This window comes from Molossus molossus, unplaced genomic scaffold (genome assembly GCF_014108415.1).
Source record: "Molossus molossus isolate mMolMol1 unplaced genomic scaffold, mMolMol1.p scaffold_m16_p_4, whole genome shotgun sequence".
In the NCBI taxonomy this organism is placed as follows: domain Eukaryota; kingdom Metazoa; phylum Chordata; class Mammalia; order Chiroptera; family Molossidae; genus Molossus; species Molossus molossus.
The window spans coordinates 22,180,166-22,192,516 of NW_023425377.1; the positions used below are offsets into that span (position 1 = coordinate 22,180,166).

The window sequence follows — 12,351 nt, forward strand, 5'->3', positions numbered from 1 at the left end:
CCAAACTGGCCAGGGCCCAATAAATTTTTGCATGAAGTAGCTCAGCTAATAAGGAAAAGCTTTTGTGTTGACTCTCTGGAAAACTATTCTGCTAACCCACTGCATTTTTCATATTACAAATATTATTGTCTTAAAGGTGCTTTGAAGAAACCTATGTCTGGGGAATCTCTGACCCAAATAAATGAAGAATGTTTGACACCTTAATTCTTTTTTTTTTTAAATTCTTATCTGAGGATATTTTTCTGTTTATCTTCAGACAGAGTGGGAGGGGGAGAGAGGGACAGAAAGGGAGAGAGAGAGAAACATTAACATGGGAGGGACACATAGACTGGTTGCCTCCCACATGACCCCGACCAGGGTCAGGGACGAACCACAACTGAGGTACATGCTCTTGGCTGGAATCGAACCCACGACTCTTTGGTCTGAGGGCTGACGCTCTACCGGTGAGCCAAACTGGCCAGGGTGACACCTAAATTCTTTCCTTTTTTTAAATATGTTTTTGTTGAGTTTTTAGAGATGGAGGGAGAGAGAGAAACATCATTTGACTGCCTCCTGCATGCCCCCCACTGGGCATCGAGCCCAAAGCCCAGGCATGTGCCTGACCTGGAATTGAGCCGAGACCTTTCAGTCGACGCTCAATCCACTGAGCCACTCCGGCCAGGCATTTTTTTTGTTTAATTTCTTAAACTTTTCCCTCTTTTTAAAAAAAATACTGGGTATTTTTAGCATAATTTTTTTTAATTGTGGTAAAATGTACATAACACATAAAAATATGCATAGCATAACATTTACCATCTTAACCAGTTTTAAGTGTACAATTCAGTGACATTAAGTACATTCAAGTCGTTGTGCAACCATCACCACCATCCATCCACTGAACTCTCTGTCTTGTAAAAACGAAACTCTGTGCCCATTAAATAATAACTGCCCTTTTCCCTCTCCCCGGCCCCTGCCACCACTATTCTACTTCCTGTCTCTGAATCTGACTCCGCTAGGTCCCTCATACAGTCGTTATCCAGTGCTTGTCTTTCTTCACTTAGCTTGATGTCCTCAAGGTCAGCTAGGTTGTTTCTAATGTAGAAAAATATAAATAAAAACCAGAAGCATCCCCAAATCCCAGTAGCCCTGATAACTCTGATTTGACATTAAAATAAAAAAAATAAAAGTAACATGTTGAGAAAATCTAAACATAAACATAAAATTTCAGGGAAAGTAAAATAAAATGCAAAAGCTCTCCCCCATGGTCCTCCTAAAGGTAACCACTGTCAACATCTTGACTGTCCCTTTAGCGTGACTTTCCAGTAAGTATATAGGAACGAGTGTATGTTCATCTCTTAGCCAAATAAAACACAATGATACACTGTTATGCTACACTTTACTTTTTTGTTTAATTTACATGGGAACTCCTTATCAGCACTGCAGACCACTCTCATTCTTTGTGATAGCCGTGTGGATTTCATTTTTTGGATTGGACAAACCACGCGTGTGGCCTGTTTAACACATTGTGTACCGCATAGAGATCTCTAAGACATACGCCAAGGACCGCACGTTTTTGGGCAAACTGCACGATAGGTTCTGAGCTGCACTCCTTTGAACCAGCAGATACCCATTCCCTAGCTACTTCAAGAATATAGAACGGTGTGCTGTTTTTCGAACTTCGACCCTCAGGGCGAAGAGTCACAAATGCATAATCCTACATTACCCTGAGTTTCAAAAACTGAAATAGCTAATGCAAGTGCAAACCCAAGTTAACTCATGCACGGTCTGCAACGTTTGGGCAGGAAAACACGAGTTAACTCTTGAGCAGTCAAAAATGTGTTAATAAGTCATCTATTAATGTTTCTAGTTTTTCTCTTTTGCAAAGACAGCCGCAGTGAACAGCCTTGCGTCAGATCGCTGAAGACTTTGCCAGTTGATCTGTAAGGCGAAGTCCTAGCTACACAATTAATTGCTTGATCAAATGGCATGTGCATTTTAAATTTTGATAGACATCACCAACTTCTAAAATGAGAAGACGTTTTCTAAAACAAAGCTATTGGGAAGTTTATGAAGAGGATGGTTTTGGTCCGGTAGATTAAAGTGGTCAGCAGAGTTTTGGGGACAAAGGCACAACTTAGTCTAGGGCTGGCTAGATTTTGTCCCCAGGCACTCCGGGTCCAGTGCTCACCTGACAAAATCTTGCCCTAACATCAGAATTTTGTGCTGGGCATCAAGCAGCAATCAGCACTGACCCTTGTAAAATGACTGAACAACTAGCATTTTCCCACCTGATTGACCCTGTGCCTTCTGTAAGTCCCCTCCTCCAGGCCTCAGCTGTCCTACCTCTGCTGTCTGTCACTTGCGGGGGTCGAGTGACAGGTCTCCGAGGACCCTCCTACTCTGAATGTGGTGAAGGGTGGAGAGAACTCGGCACTTCTCACACTCTGACTTCCCTGGGGCCTTGGGGATGAGCACACTAGGTCTGGAGTCACCCTAGGTCTTCCGGGGTGACGACGGGTGCAGTGCCCTGTTCTGTGTCCTCCCTTACCCCTCGGTGGACATGTTTGTAATTAATTTCCAGGCCTATCTCCATTCTGAGCTTCAGCCCAAAGATTAGGGAAAGGTGTTTCTCTCCTCCCCGATCCCATTGTGGTCCCAAGTCCCCTTGGGGCCTCTCCGGACCTCGGCCACCCTGAGCCAGGCCCCCTCCCCCTGCACCCCAGGCCCCCAGAGCCACCCTCTCCCGGCCTCCTCTGACTCTTGCCTCCCCTTCTCTCCTCCCTGCTCCCAGGTGGCGGCTGAGATCTTGGTGAGTGTCATGGTCTCCCCGTGGGTTTTAAGGTCTCTGACCAAAGGCTGGTTCTGGCTGGGCGCGGGGCTGAGCGGGGCAGAGCCAGGCGGTGTGAGGGTTTGTCTCGCAGCTTCTCTCTCTCCTTTGGGTAAAAAATGGGCCAGGCAAGTGTTTCCCAAGCTTTAGCCGTTCACTTCCCCCTGTGTACCATGAGCTATGCGTATTTTTCTTTAAATAGACTCTTTTTTTAAAAAAAAAATCTGAAAGCAGTTATTTTAAATGTTTTTTTCAGTTGATTTTTTTAGAGAGAAAGGGAGAGGGGGAGAGAGATAGAAACATCAATACTGATCAGCTGCTTCCTGCACACCCCCTACCAGGGACCAAGCCTGCAACCCCAGCACGTGCCCTGACTGAGAATTGAACCAGCAACCTCTTGTTGCGGAGGTTGACACTCAACCACTGAGCCACAGCAGCCAGGCTGAAAGTATTATTTTAAAGGGAAATATAAAGTCAGTGTAAATAGAGCTAGTAGCTGGCTAGAAGGTCATTGTGGAAACACAGATGTGGTGTGCTAAAGTGTGTTTGACATTCCTGACACTTGGGGAAACACTGGCTAGGCCATTTTTCCCTGCCCGTGTGCACAGACACGCTTCCCTGAGGCTTAGTCCCTGAGTGTCAGTCCCCAGGCCTGCTGGGGACTGGAGGGGTTGAGGAAGGAAGAGGGGCCAGCGTCAGTGTCCTTGGTGGCTGGGTTAGCCCAACTTCTACCTGCCCTCGGCCAGAGCAAAGACGTGAGAATGAGAATAACCAAGGCTTTCCGTGTCTTCCTCCCAAATCCTTGCCCCCACCTGGGCTTTGCAGGAAATAGCAGACACGTCCAGCAGTGGAGACAAAACTTCCCTGGAGACGCGTTTCATGATGATCCTGTGTACACGTAGCTACCCGCACCTCCGGAGAGGTGAGGCTCACCCCTCCCCCTTCCGATTCAGCAGGAAGACCCTCGAGTCGGCTGAGAACCACTCAGCTCTCTGTGACAAGAGGAGCCGATTGTACCCCCCACACTCCTTACCCAGCAACGGAGTACGGTGGCTGATGGGGCCTTGGGAGCCCTGGGGTCTAGTCCTGGTGTCGTTCAGCCTTGGGCCGACTCCCTTCGCCCCCTTAGGGAAGCAGGCAGGGTGCCAGAGACAAGGGAAAGCAGGTGCCTTTTGCCTCCAAGGCCAGCCAACCTGATGGACTGGTAGTGGCCGCCTGCTCTGTGCCGCGAAGGATTCGGAGGTTCTGTGTCCTGGTCCAGCGGTGATGTCCGCCAGGAGCAAGGCAGTGAGGGTGCCGATGACGTCAGGACCACACACTCTTCTCTGAGCCTCAGGCTGCCACATGTGCAGGGCGCTCCTCTGTGCAGAGGCCCTGACAAGTGATCGTGAAGTGTCCTTCCCATAAGACCTTCACATTTTAACATGCATTTGCCTGGCACTTTTTAGTAAAAATACTTAGTACTTTGGCATGGTGTCTAAAAGAACAAACCTAGGAGCTGGACTGCCTTGATTCAGGTCTCCCACTTACCAGCCCTGGGGCCTTAGGCAAGTTAGTGAATATCTGTGTCCTAATTCCCTTAGCTGTAAACTGGGACTTTAGTTCTGCTGCACATTGTTGAGAGGATATAAAAGTTATAATTCACAAAAGGAACTTAGCACAATGCCCAGCACACAGTAACTTGCTCAGTGTTATCATTAGGATGGCACAGGAGGACGGGGAGGCCCAAGAATGGACAGTGGGTCCTCCGAGGTCACTCAGTGAGTTTGGGGGCAGAGCCATGACTGGGACTTGTCCAAAGCTCTGGGACAGTGTCTGACTTGACACAGTGTGGCTCTGAGCCCAAGGTAGCCTGAAGTCAGAACTTCCCTCCCTCGATTGTGTCCCTGGACACAGCCTTACCTGCTGCCTCTTCCCTCTTTCCCTGTGCCTGTGGGCGGAGCTGGGTGGGTGGGGGAGGGGTGATCTCCCCCCTCCCTTCTATCTGAAGCTCACCCCCACCTCTGGGGCTTCTCTTGGGGCCAGTCTTTCAGGAGTTCATCAAGATGACCAACTATGACGTGGAGCATGTCATCAAGAAGGAGATGTCTGGGGATGTCAAGGATGCGTTTGTGGCCATTGGTAACTGGCGGGGACCATGGGAAGGGGTTAGAGGTCAAGGGCAAGGACTAAGGACATTGGGAACATGGCCAGATTCCCTGAACAAGTGGCTGTGGCAGCTTCCTAGACAACCGGGACTAGAAAATCAACACTGCCACTTCCTGGCTCCAGGGGTCCTGCCACCGTGTGCTCGGTGGGGCAGCCTGAGGACTTGTTCCAGGCTGCAGGTCAGGAAGAGAACAGCTCTCCCGGGAAAGAGACCAGGGGGGGCTAGCAGGGCTGGGTGGGGGCACAGTGCCCTGCAGAACCGGGTTGTGTACATGCACGCGTGGGCGCACACTCACACACGTACCCCACTCCACATCACTCATCCGTGGCAGGCCCAGGGTCTTCTGAGGTGAGTGAGCAGGCTTCAGGTGTTGGGCTTGATTGCAGAGGATGGAGGTTTCTGCCCAGTCTACTCCTTAACCAGTCGACTGAGCCCTGAGCCCGGAGTCAGGGCAGGCTTCTTGGGGTGACACAATGGGGTGTGCATGTCAAGCACAGCCTTGCAGGAGGGTGGGGAGGTAAAGTAGTGGAGGGCACAGGGGAAACTCCGTACCAAGAGGACAGAGCCACAAAGAAATTCACAGTGTGTGCGGAGAGCCGGGGAACAAAGGCGAGGAGAGAGCAGAGGGAGGGAGGAGCTTTGACTTCCAGGCGAGGAGCTTGGCTGGTGTGGAAGGTGGCAGGGAACTACTGCAGAGCTTGGAAAGTATGACGCGGTCTCCCCATGGGTCCCTGAGCCTGTCGCCGGGGCGAGTGCATGGTTGTCCCTGAGTCACTGTGACCTCGGGGTGCACAGCTCCAGCCTTTTGCCCCCTGCCCTCCTTACAGAAATAATTTTATCCAGTCACTGGCTTTCTGGGACTGGTGTCTGATTCCTCCTCCTTGAGCTGAGATACCCGTGTGGGCCCTGCTGCGGGCCAGAGGCCCCCAGGCCTTGAGAAAAGGCTGGGTTGGTACAGCCAGACACGTTGTCTCGGGTGGGGGTGAGCGGGGCTGCTGACCGTCCTGATTTGTGCTAAGATGGCTGTGCCAGCAAAGTGGGACGAGTTGGTCCCCACCTTCAGAGTTGCAGCGTCAGCACACCTGGGGTGGGGCCTGAGGATCTGCATCTCTGCCTGGTCCCCAGGTGATGCAGGTGCAGCTCTCCAGGAGCCACTCTCGGAGAACTGGTTCTCGAGATGCTCCTTGAACCTGAGTCCTTACGGTGGAGCCTAACGCCTGGGTTTTAAACAAGTTCCCCAGTGGTTCCGATGCACTTAGAAGTTTGAGGCCCGGGCCTGGGTTCATGAAGCTTTCTTCCCTCTGAGCCCTCTACAACCCTTGGGTTAGCTACAAGCACCTGAGCAGCTGCATGGCAGCCAGTGAGAGCCAGGCCTAGGGATGAGCCGGAAGAGCGGCCTCGGAAGGGGGAGTGGGTGTGTCGGGCCCGGAGCACGACCCTGGGGTTGGCAGTGACCTGGAGGCCCAGGCTGGGGGGAGAGGAGGTGGGAGAAGAAAGCCCTACCCAGAGACTGGGCCCAGCGCCTCTGAACAAGTTCCTGCATCTGCCCCCTTCCTTCCAGTTCAGAGTGTCAAGAACAAGCCTCTCTTCTTTGCTGACAAACTTTATAAGTCCATGAAGGTAAGATCTTGCTCGTTCAGCACGTTCCCCATCCCCCACATCAGGACTGTGGCAGCTGTATCCCCATCTGATGTTTAGCAGCGTCTGCCCTGTGTCTGGCTCTAGGACTGCAGTTCTCAGCTGGGGGCTGGGGTGACGTTCCCCCCAGGGGACATTTGGCCATGTTCTGACATGTTTGGGTTGTCACCGCGTGGGGAATGACGGCTGCTTGCACCTGGTGGGTAGAGGGCAGGGATTCTGCTAACAGCCCCCACCGTACAGGAAAGATCCCCACAACGAGAGATGATCTGGGCCAAAGGCCAAGGTTGAGAAACTTCTCTGGGGACACTGGGCTGAGTGAGAGGGGCACAGTGCCCTCTCCGGGCTTACATTCTAGCAGGTGACCCAGGACCTCCTGTGACAGATGATCACAGAAGGCAGCAAGTGCTCAGCTCTGGGACTGGCCCTGGCTTCCCAAAAACCCAGGCCCTGCTGGCCTCCCTCTCAGCCCCGCAGGTGGTCTCAGCTCTGACAGCCCGGGGAGGCTGTGTAGTGGAGCGAGCTGCGTGTGACAGCCATTTATCGAGCACTTACGTGTGCCCGCTCCCACGCCTCAGGTGGCGATCGAGCTCCCTGGGGGCAGAGGTGGGCCCTGGCTGCCCACACACTCCCTGTCCTGTGCCTGCTCCTTGTGCCCTGCATTAGTTTTCCAGGGCTGCTATAACAAATGACCACAAACTGAGTGGCCACAGGCTTTATTCTCATGGTTCTAGGGACCGGAAGTGCAAAGTGAAGGTATTGGTAGGAGTGGTTCCCTGTGGAGGGCCCAAGGGAGAAACTCGCCCGTCTCTCTAGCTTCTGGTGGTTGCCAGGAACCCTGGTGTGTCTTGGCTCGTGGATGAATCCCTCTAGTCCCTGCCTTTGTCTTCACCTGCCTTCTCTGTGTGCGTGTGCATGTGTCCTCTTATAAGGACACCAGTGGTTGCATCTAGGGCCAACCCTAATCTAGTAGGACCTCAACTAATTACACGTGCAAAGACCCTATTTCCACATCAGGTCTCATTGTAAGGTTTCAGGTGGTCCTGAATTTGGGGTGTAAGCTCTTCAACTCATACCAGCTAATATTTTTGCCTCTCTGGCTAGTCCTAGGCCCAGGGAGTTTGGGTCAGGGCTACTTCTGCAGACAGAGGCAGAATGTCCCACCCTGGTTTGGGAGGGAAAAGGGGGAGAGACAGACAGTCACCCACTAGTCCTTGCCTGACTTGGCCCTGTTTCCCTCCCGCCGGCTCCACCAGGGTGCCGGCACGGACGAGAAGACCCTCACCAGGATCATGGTCTCCAGGAGTGAGATCGACCTGCTCAACATCCGGCGGGAGTTCATTGAGAAATACGACAAGTCGCTGCACCACGTGATTGAGGTGAGGGGTGGGGCCAGAGGTCAGTGGGGAAGGGGGTCAACATGAGATCCCCAGTCCCTTTCATCCCCAGTCTTTTTCTCAGTGACTTACCTCCTAGGACAGCCAGGATGTTGCTAAATGAAAGACCTGCCTCATTGTTTATACCAAAATGAATTCCAGATGGATCAAAGGTTTATAATTAAAGATTTCCAAATAAAACAAGAGCCTTTCTTTTTGCTTTTTAAAATTTTTTATTGAAGTATAATTTACATACCATCAAATGCCCCTGTTTGAGGGTATCTTTTTTTTTTTTTTTTTTTTTTATCCTCACCTGAGGACATTTTTTCCATTTTTTGTTCAAACAGAGTGGGAGGGAGAGAGAGGAACAGAGAGAGAGAGAAACATCGATGTGAAAGGGACACATCGAGTGGCTGCCACCCGCACGACCAACCAGGGCCAGGGACAAACTGCAACCGAGGTACATGCCCTTAGCGGGAACCGAACCCAGGTCTCTCGGGACCGCAGGCCGATGCTCTAACCGCTGAACCAAACTGGCCAGGGCGAGGGTATCATTTTTTAAATGTTAGTAAATGTAATAAGTGGTTTAGCCATCGCCACAATCCAGTTTAAAACATTTCCAGCCCTGGCCGATTTTGCTCAGCTGTTAGAGCATCGGCCCGCGGACCAGAGAGTCCCAGGTTCAGTTCCCGCAAAGGGCATGTACCTCGGTTGCAGTTTGTCCCCGGCCCCTGTTGGGGTCGTGTGTGTCTCTCTCACATCGATGTTTCTCTCTTTCTCTTCCCCCCTTTCTCCCTCCTGCTCTATCTGAAGATAAATGCAAAAATGTCCTTGGGTGAGGATAAAAAAAAAAAAAACTTTCTATCACCCTGCTCTGATCCTTGTACCTGTTTACCTATGTCCACCCCCAGCCCTAGGCAACCATCAGGTGACTTTCTGTCTCTGTAGGTTTCCCTTTTTCAGGTATTTCATATAAATGGAATCATGTAATATGGGACCCTTTTGTATCTGTCTTTTTGTTGTTGTTAATCCTCACCCAAGGATATTTTTCCATTGATACTTTTTAGACTGGAAGGGATGGAGGGAGGGAGAGGGAGAAACATCAATTGATTGCCTCCCACACGACCCCTGACTGGGGCTGGGGATCGAACTCACAACCCAGGCACATGCCCTTGACCAGAATCGAACTTGTGACTCTTCGGTCCAGGGCTGATGCTTTAACTCCTGAGCAAAACCAGCCAGGGCACTGTGTCTGACTGTTTTCACCATGGGACCCATGTTCTTGTCGTAGAGGCTAGCCAAGATCTTAGTTTGATACTGTACGTGGTTGACAAGACTGGGAAATCTCACAGGCAGATTCACAGACTTGGTGGGGAGGTAACTTGGTAGTACATCTCTAAAGGGGAGTTTAGAGATTTTAAAATTTAAGATGTGTACATTTTGGACTTGATAGTTCTGTTTATCCTATAGATAGAGCTATACCTATTCCCAAAGGCATGGAAGGGAGTATGTATGTCAGCATTTTTTGTAGTAGCAAGAGTGGAAGCCTTCCTTACAGGATTGGTTGAGTGGTGTATATCCCTGTGGTAGAATACGATACAGCCATGAAAAAGCACAAGGAGGCTCTCTGTGCTGGTTTGGGATCTTCTCTTAATTAAAAAACGTATGGTCCAGAATAGTGTGACTGTCACATGTCCATTTTTGTGTAGGAAGGGGAGGTTATATACATACACATATTTGTACGTGCACAGACTACTCCTGGAACTTGGGCTGCTGTGGGGTGGGGCATTGAGGTCATCAGGATTGTTTTCACTTACCCAGCTCTCCCTCTTCTTCTGCCAGGGCGACACCTCCGGAGACTTCATGAAGGCCTTGTTGGCTCTCTGTGGTGGCGAGGACTAGGGCTGCCGGCCTTGGCGGACACCTCAGCCGAGAAATGGTCATCGGCACCAGCCACCATGACCCAGCCTGATTGCTCCAGCTTCAGAGACTAGGGGGGGGGGGGGGCGGGGGGCGGGGGGCTCTTGTCGTCAACCGGGGTTTAGGAAAGGCTCCCACTCCCAGTGGCCACTGAAGGCCCAGCTGGTCACCCCTTAATCTGAGCGGCTGGAGGACCGTAGCCATAGATTCCGTCCACCTCCACTGCCCATCCTCCTGGCACCTCTGTCCCTGCCACAGCCCTGCCTGGTTTGGGCATTGTCAAATCCAGAAACATACTGAGCCTCTGTCTATGAAATGAGTACCGTGTGTGCTTTGAACAGTGGGGTGTGGTGACGGGCCGGTTGAGTGTTCTCGGTGGGGGGACAGGGGGGCCAGCCGACAATCCTGCCGCCATTCCAGCCCCTCCATCCAGTGGCTGTGCTAGAGCCCTGGACCAGCAGTGCGGATACCTGGGTTCCGTGGCATCAGCCACACACTGGCTTTCTGACCTGGGCCCATCTCTTCCCCCTCTCTATTCTGTTTTCTCAGCTGGAAAAGGAGAGGGTTGGACAGGAAGATCTTGGCGTTTCTTCTGATATTGACAGTCTAGGATGGGCCTCCAAATCATTCTCTTTACACGTCTCTAAATAAAAGACACACATAAACCCATTTCCAGTGAGGGTCTGTGTATGTCACCTGCACCCTGCAGGCTGGATTGTCCTCCCTGGGCCTGCCTGGGAGCTGGTTCTGTCTGCATCCTCTCCTGGGGACCCCAAAAGAGAGTTTGAGCTCTGGGTCTTGGGCCCCTCTCCTCCTGCTGCTTGGACGTTTGTCTGTGTTGTGTGCTCTTCGTCCATTACAACCAAACAAACTTCCTCTTTTGAACTCTTCAAGGGCACCAGATGTGATCATGATCTGGGGAGGCCCGTGGAAAGTTTCCACTTTGTGAAGATCACTGATAAGCCGTAGAATCAACTGCAGTTTCTCTGTCTCCCTTCCCCCAGCTCTGCCTCTGAGATGGGGATCTAACGTTGTCCGCTGACATGGCGTGACGGTGCCTGCCGGTGGAGGGCTCTGCTCCCTGTCCCCGCCGTCCTGACCTGTCCTGGAGGTTCACTGTGTGTTGATTGTAGTAGCTGTGCAGGGACCGTGGGTATTGGGAGACTTGCTGGGCCTGGCCTTGTCCCTCCCTCTCCATGTGACCTTGGACCAGCCGAGCCCGCACTAGGCCTTAGTTTCTTCATCTGTACAATGACGGTTTGCACACGACAGTTAAAAGACCCTTCTCTTCATCTGTGACAAAATGAGTGAAAGGAAGACGATTTACCTTGTGTTTCTCCACTTCCTGCCTCCTGCCCTATGGGGAGCCCGAACCCCATGAGAGTCAGCTGAGCTTTTTTGGGTATTTACCCAACTTAACTTAACTGTTGCCAAAAGATAACAAACTGGGTAAGAGCTGTGGAGTCTGTCATCTCAGCCTCGATTTCCTTGTCTGTAAGATAGGCTCCCAGTTCTGCTCATCTCGCAGCCTTTGGGAGGTGAAACCTGGTACACAGGAGAGTCGAGTGCAGTCCTGCCTGGCTTGGAGTCACCTCGCCACCGCCCTGGGCCAGGCCCCATTGCAGGAGCTGAGAGGGGATCCCAAGATGTTTTCTGAGCTTTGTTCTCACAAGTCAGCTGCAGATCACAGGCATCCAAAGACAAATATGAAATTTGCTTAAAATATGTACAGAGGGGAAAATAGACTGGGAGTGGACAGGAAAGGGTGACAGGACCTGAGGAAATAGACCCAGGGGGCTGAGGGGAACACGGTGGAGAAACTAGGGACCCAGAATTCCTGGACACCGGGAGTGAGGTGAGCTCCAGCGGAGCCCGGAGCCAGACGACATCCTGCTAATTTCCCACGTGTTCCCCTTAGTTTTCATCCAGTTGGGTGGGTTGTGTTCTAGGATTGGTCAGGAGGAGGAGGGGGCCCCTCAGGGTTTGTGGGGTTAGGTAGAACAGATTAGAAATTAGTTCACATCCAACTATAGAGGATCTTGTATGTCCAGATTTTATCTTGAAACCCAGGGGGAGTCTTGGATAGGAAACGTGTCATCTAGCCTGGCATTTAAGAAAAACGTGAAGGGCCCTGGCCAGTGTGGCTCAGGTGGCTGGACATTGTCCCTGTGCACCAAAAGGTTGCTGGTGAGGGCATGTGCCTGGGTTGCAGTCTCGATCCCCAGTAGGAGGCAGCTGATCAATGTTTTCCTCTCTCAAAATCAATTTTAAAAAACGTGAAGGGAGTTGTGGCCAGTTGGGAGTCTTGCAGCAATCCCACTAAGACCCAGGGCCTGCAGAACAAACCGCATTTTCTTCTTGGAGCTGAGGGGGGAGCAGCCACTGTTCGGCATCCGAGGTACCTCATTCCTTCGTTCATGCAGCTTGTGCTTACTGAATGCCTTCTGTGTGCCAAGCAGCAT

At 51.6% G+C, this 12,351-nt stretch overlaps 1 protein-coding gene across 3 annotated transcripts in view; it reads left to right on the forward strand.

Moving 5' to 3' along the window:
• ANXA6 (annexin A6) overlaps positions 1 to 10,552 on the forward strand; it is a 51,997-nt gene extending 41,445 nt beyond the window's left edge. For 2 of the 3 annotated variants that reach the window (XM_036281959.1, XM_036281960.1), the window contains exons 21-26: positions 2,771 to 2,788; positions 3,632 to 3,728; positions 4,832 to 4,927; positions 6,517 to 6,575; positions 7,850 to 7,972; positions 9,812 to 10,199. In XM_036281959.1, coding sequence (XP_036137852.1) covers positions 2,771 to 2,788; positions 3,632 to 3,728; positions 4,832 to 4,927; positions 6,517 to 6,575; positions 7,850 to 7,972; positions 9,812 to 9,871 — 453 coding nt within the window. In that variant the 3' untranslated portion in view covers positions 9,872 to 10,199. Of the gene's footprint in view, positions 1 to 2,770; positions 2,789 to 3,631; positions 3,729 to 4,831; positions 4,928 to 6,516; positions 6,576 to 7,849; positions 7,973 to 9,811 lie in introns of all 3 variants that reach the window. The other variant, XM_036281961.1, reaches the window with a different exon arrangement.
• The last annotated feature ends 1,799 nt before the right edge of the window (positions 10,553 to 12,351 follow it).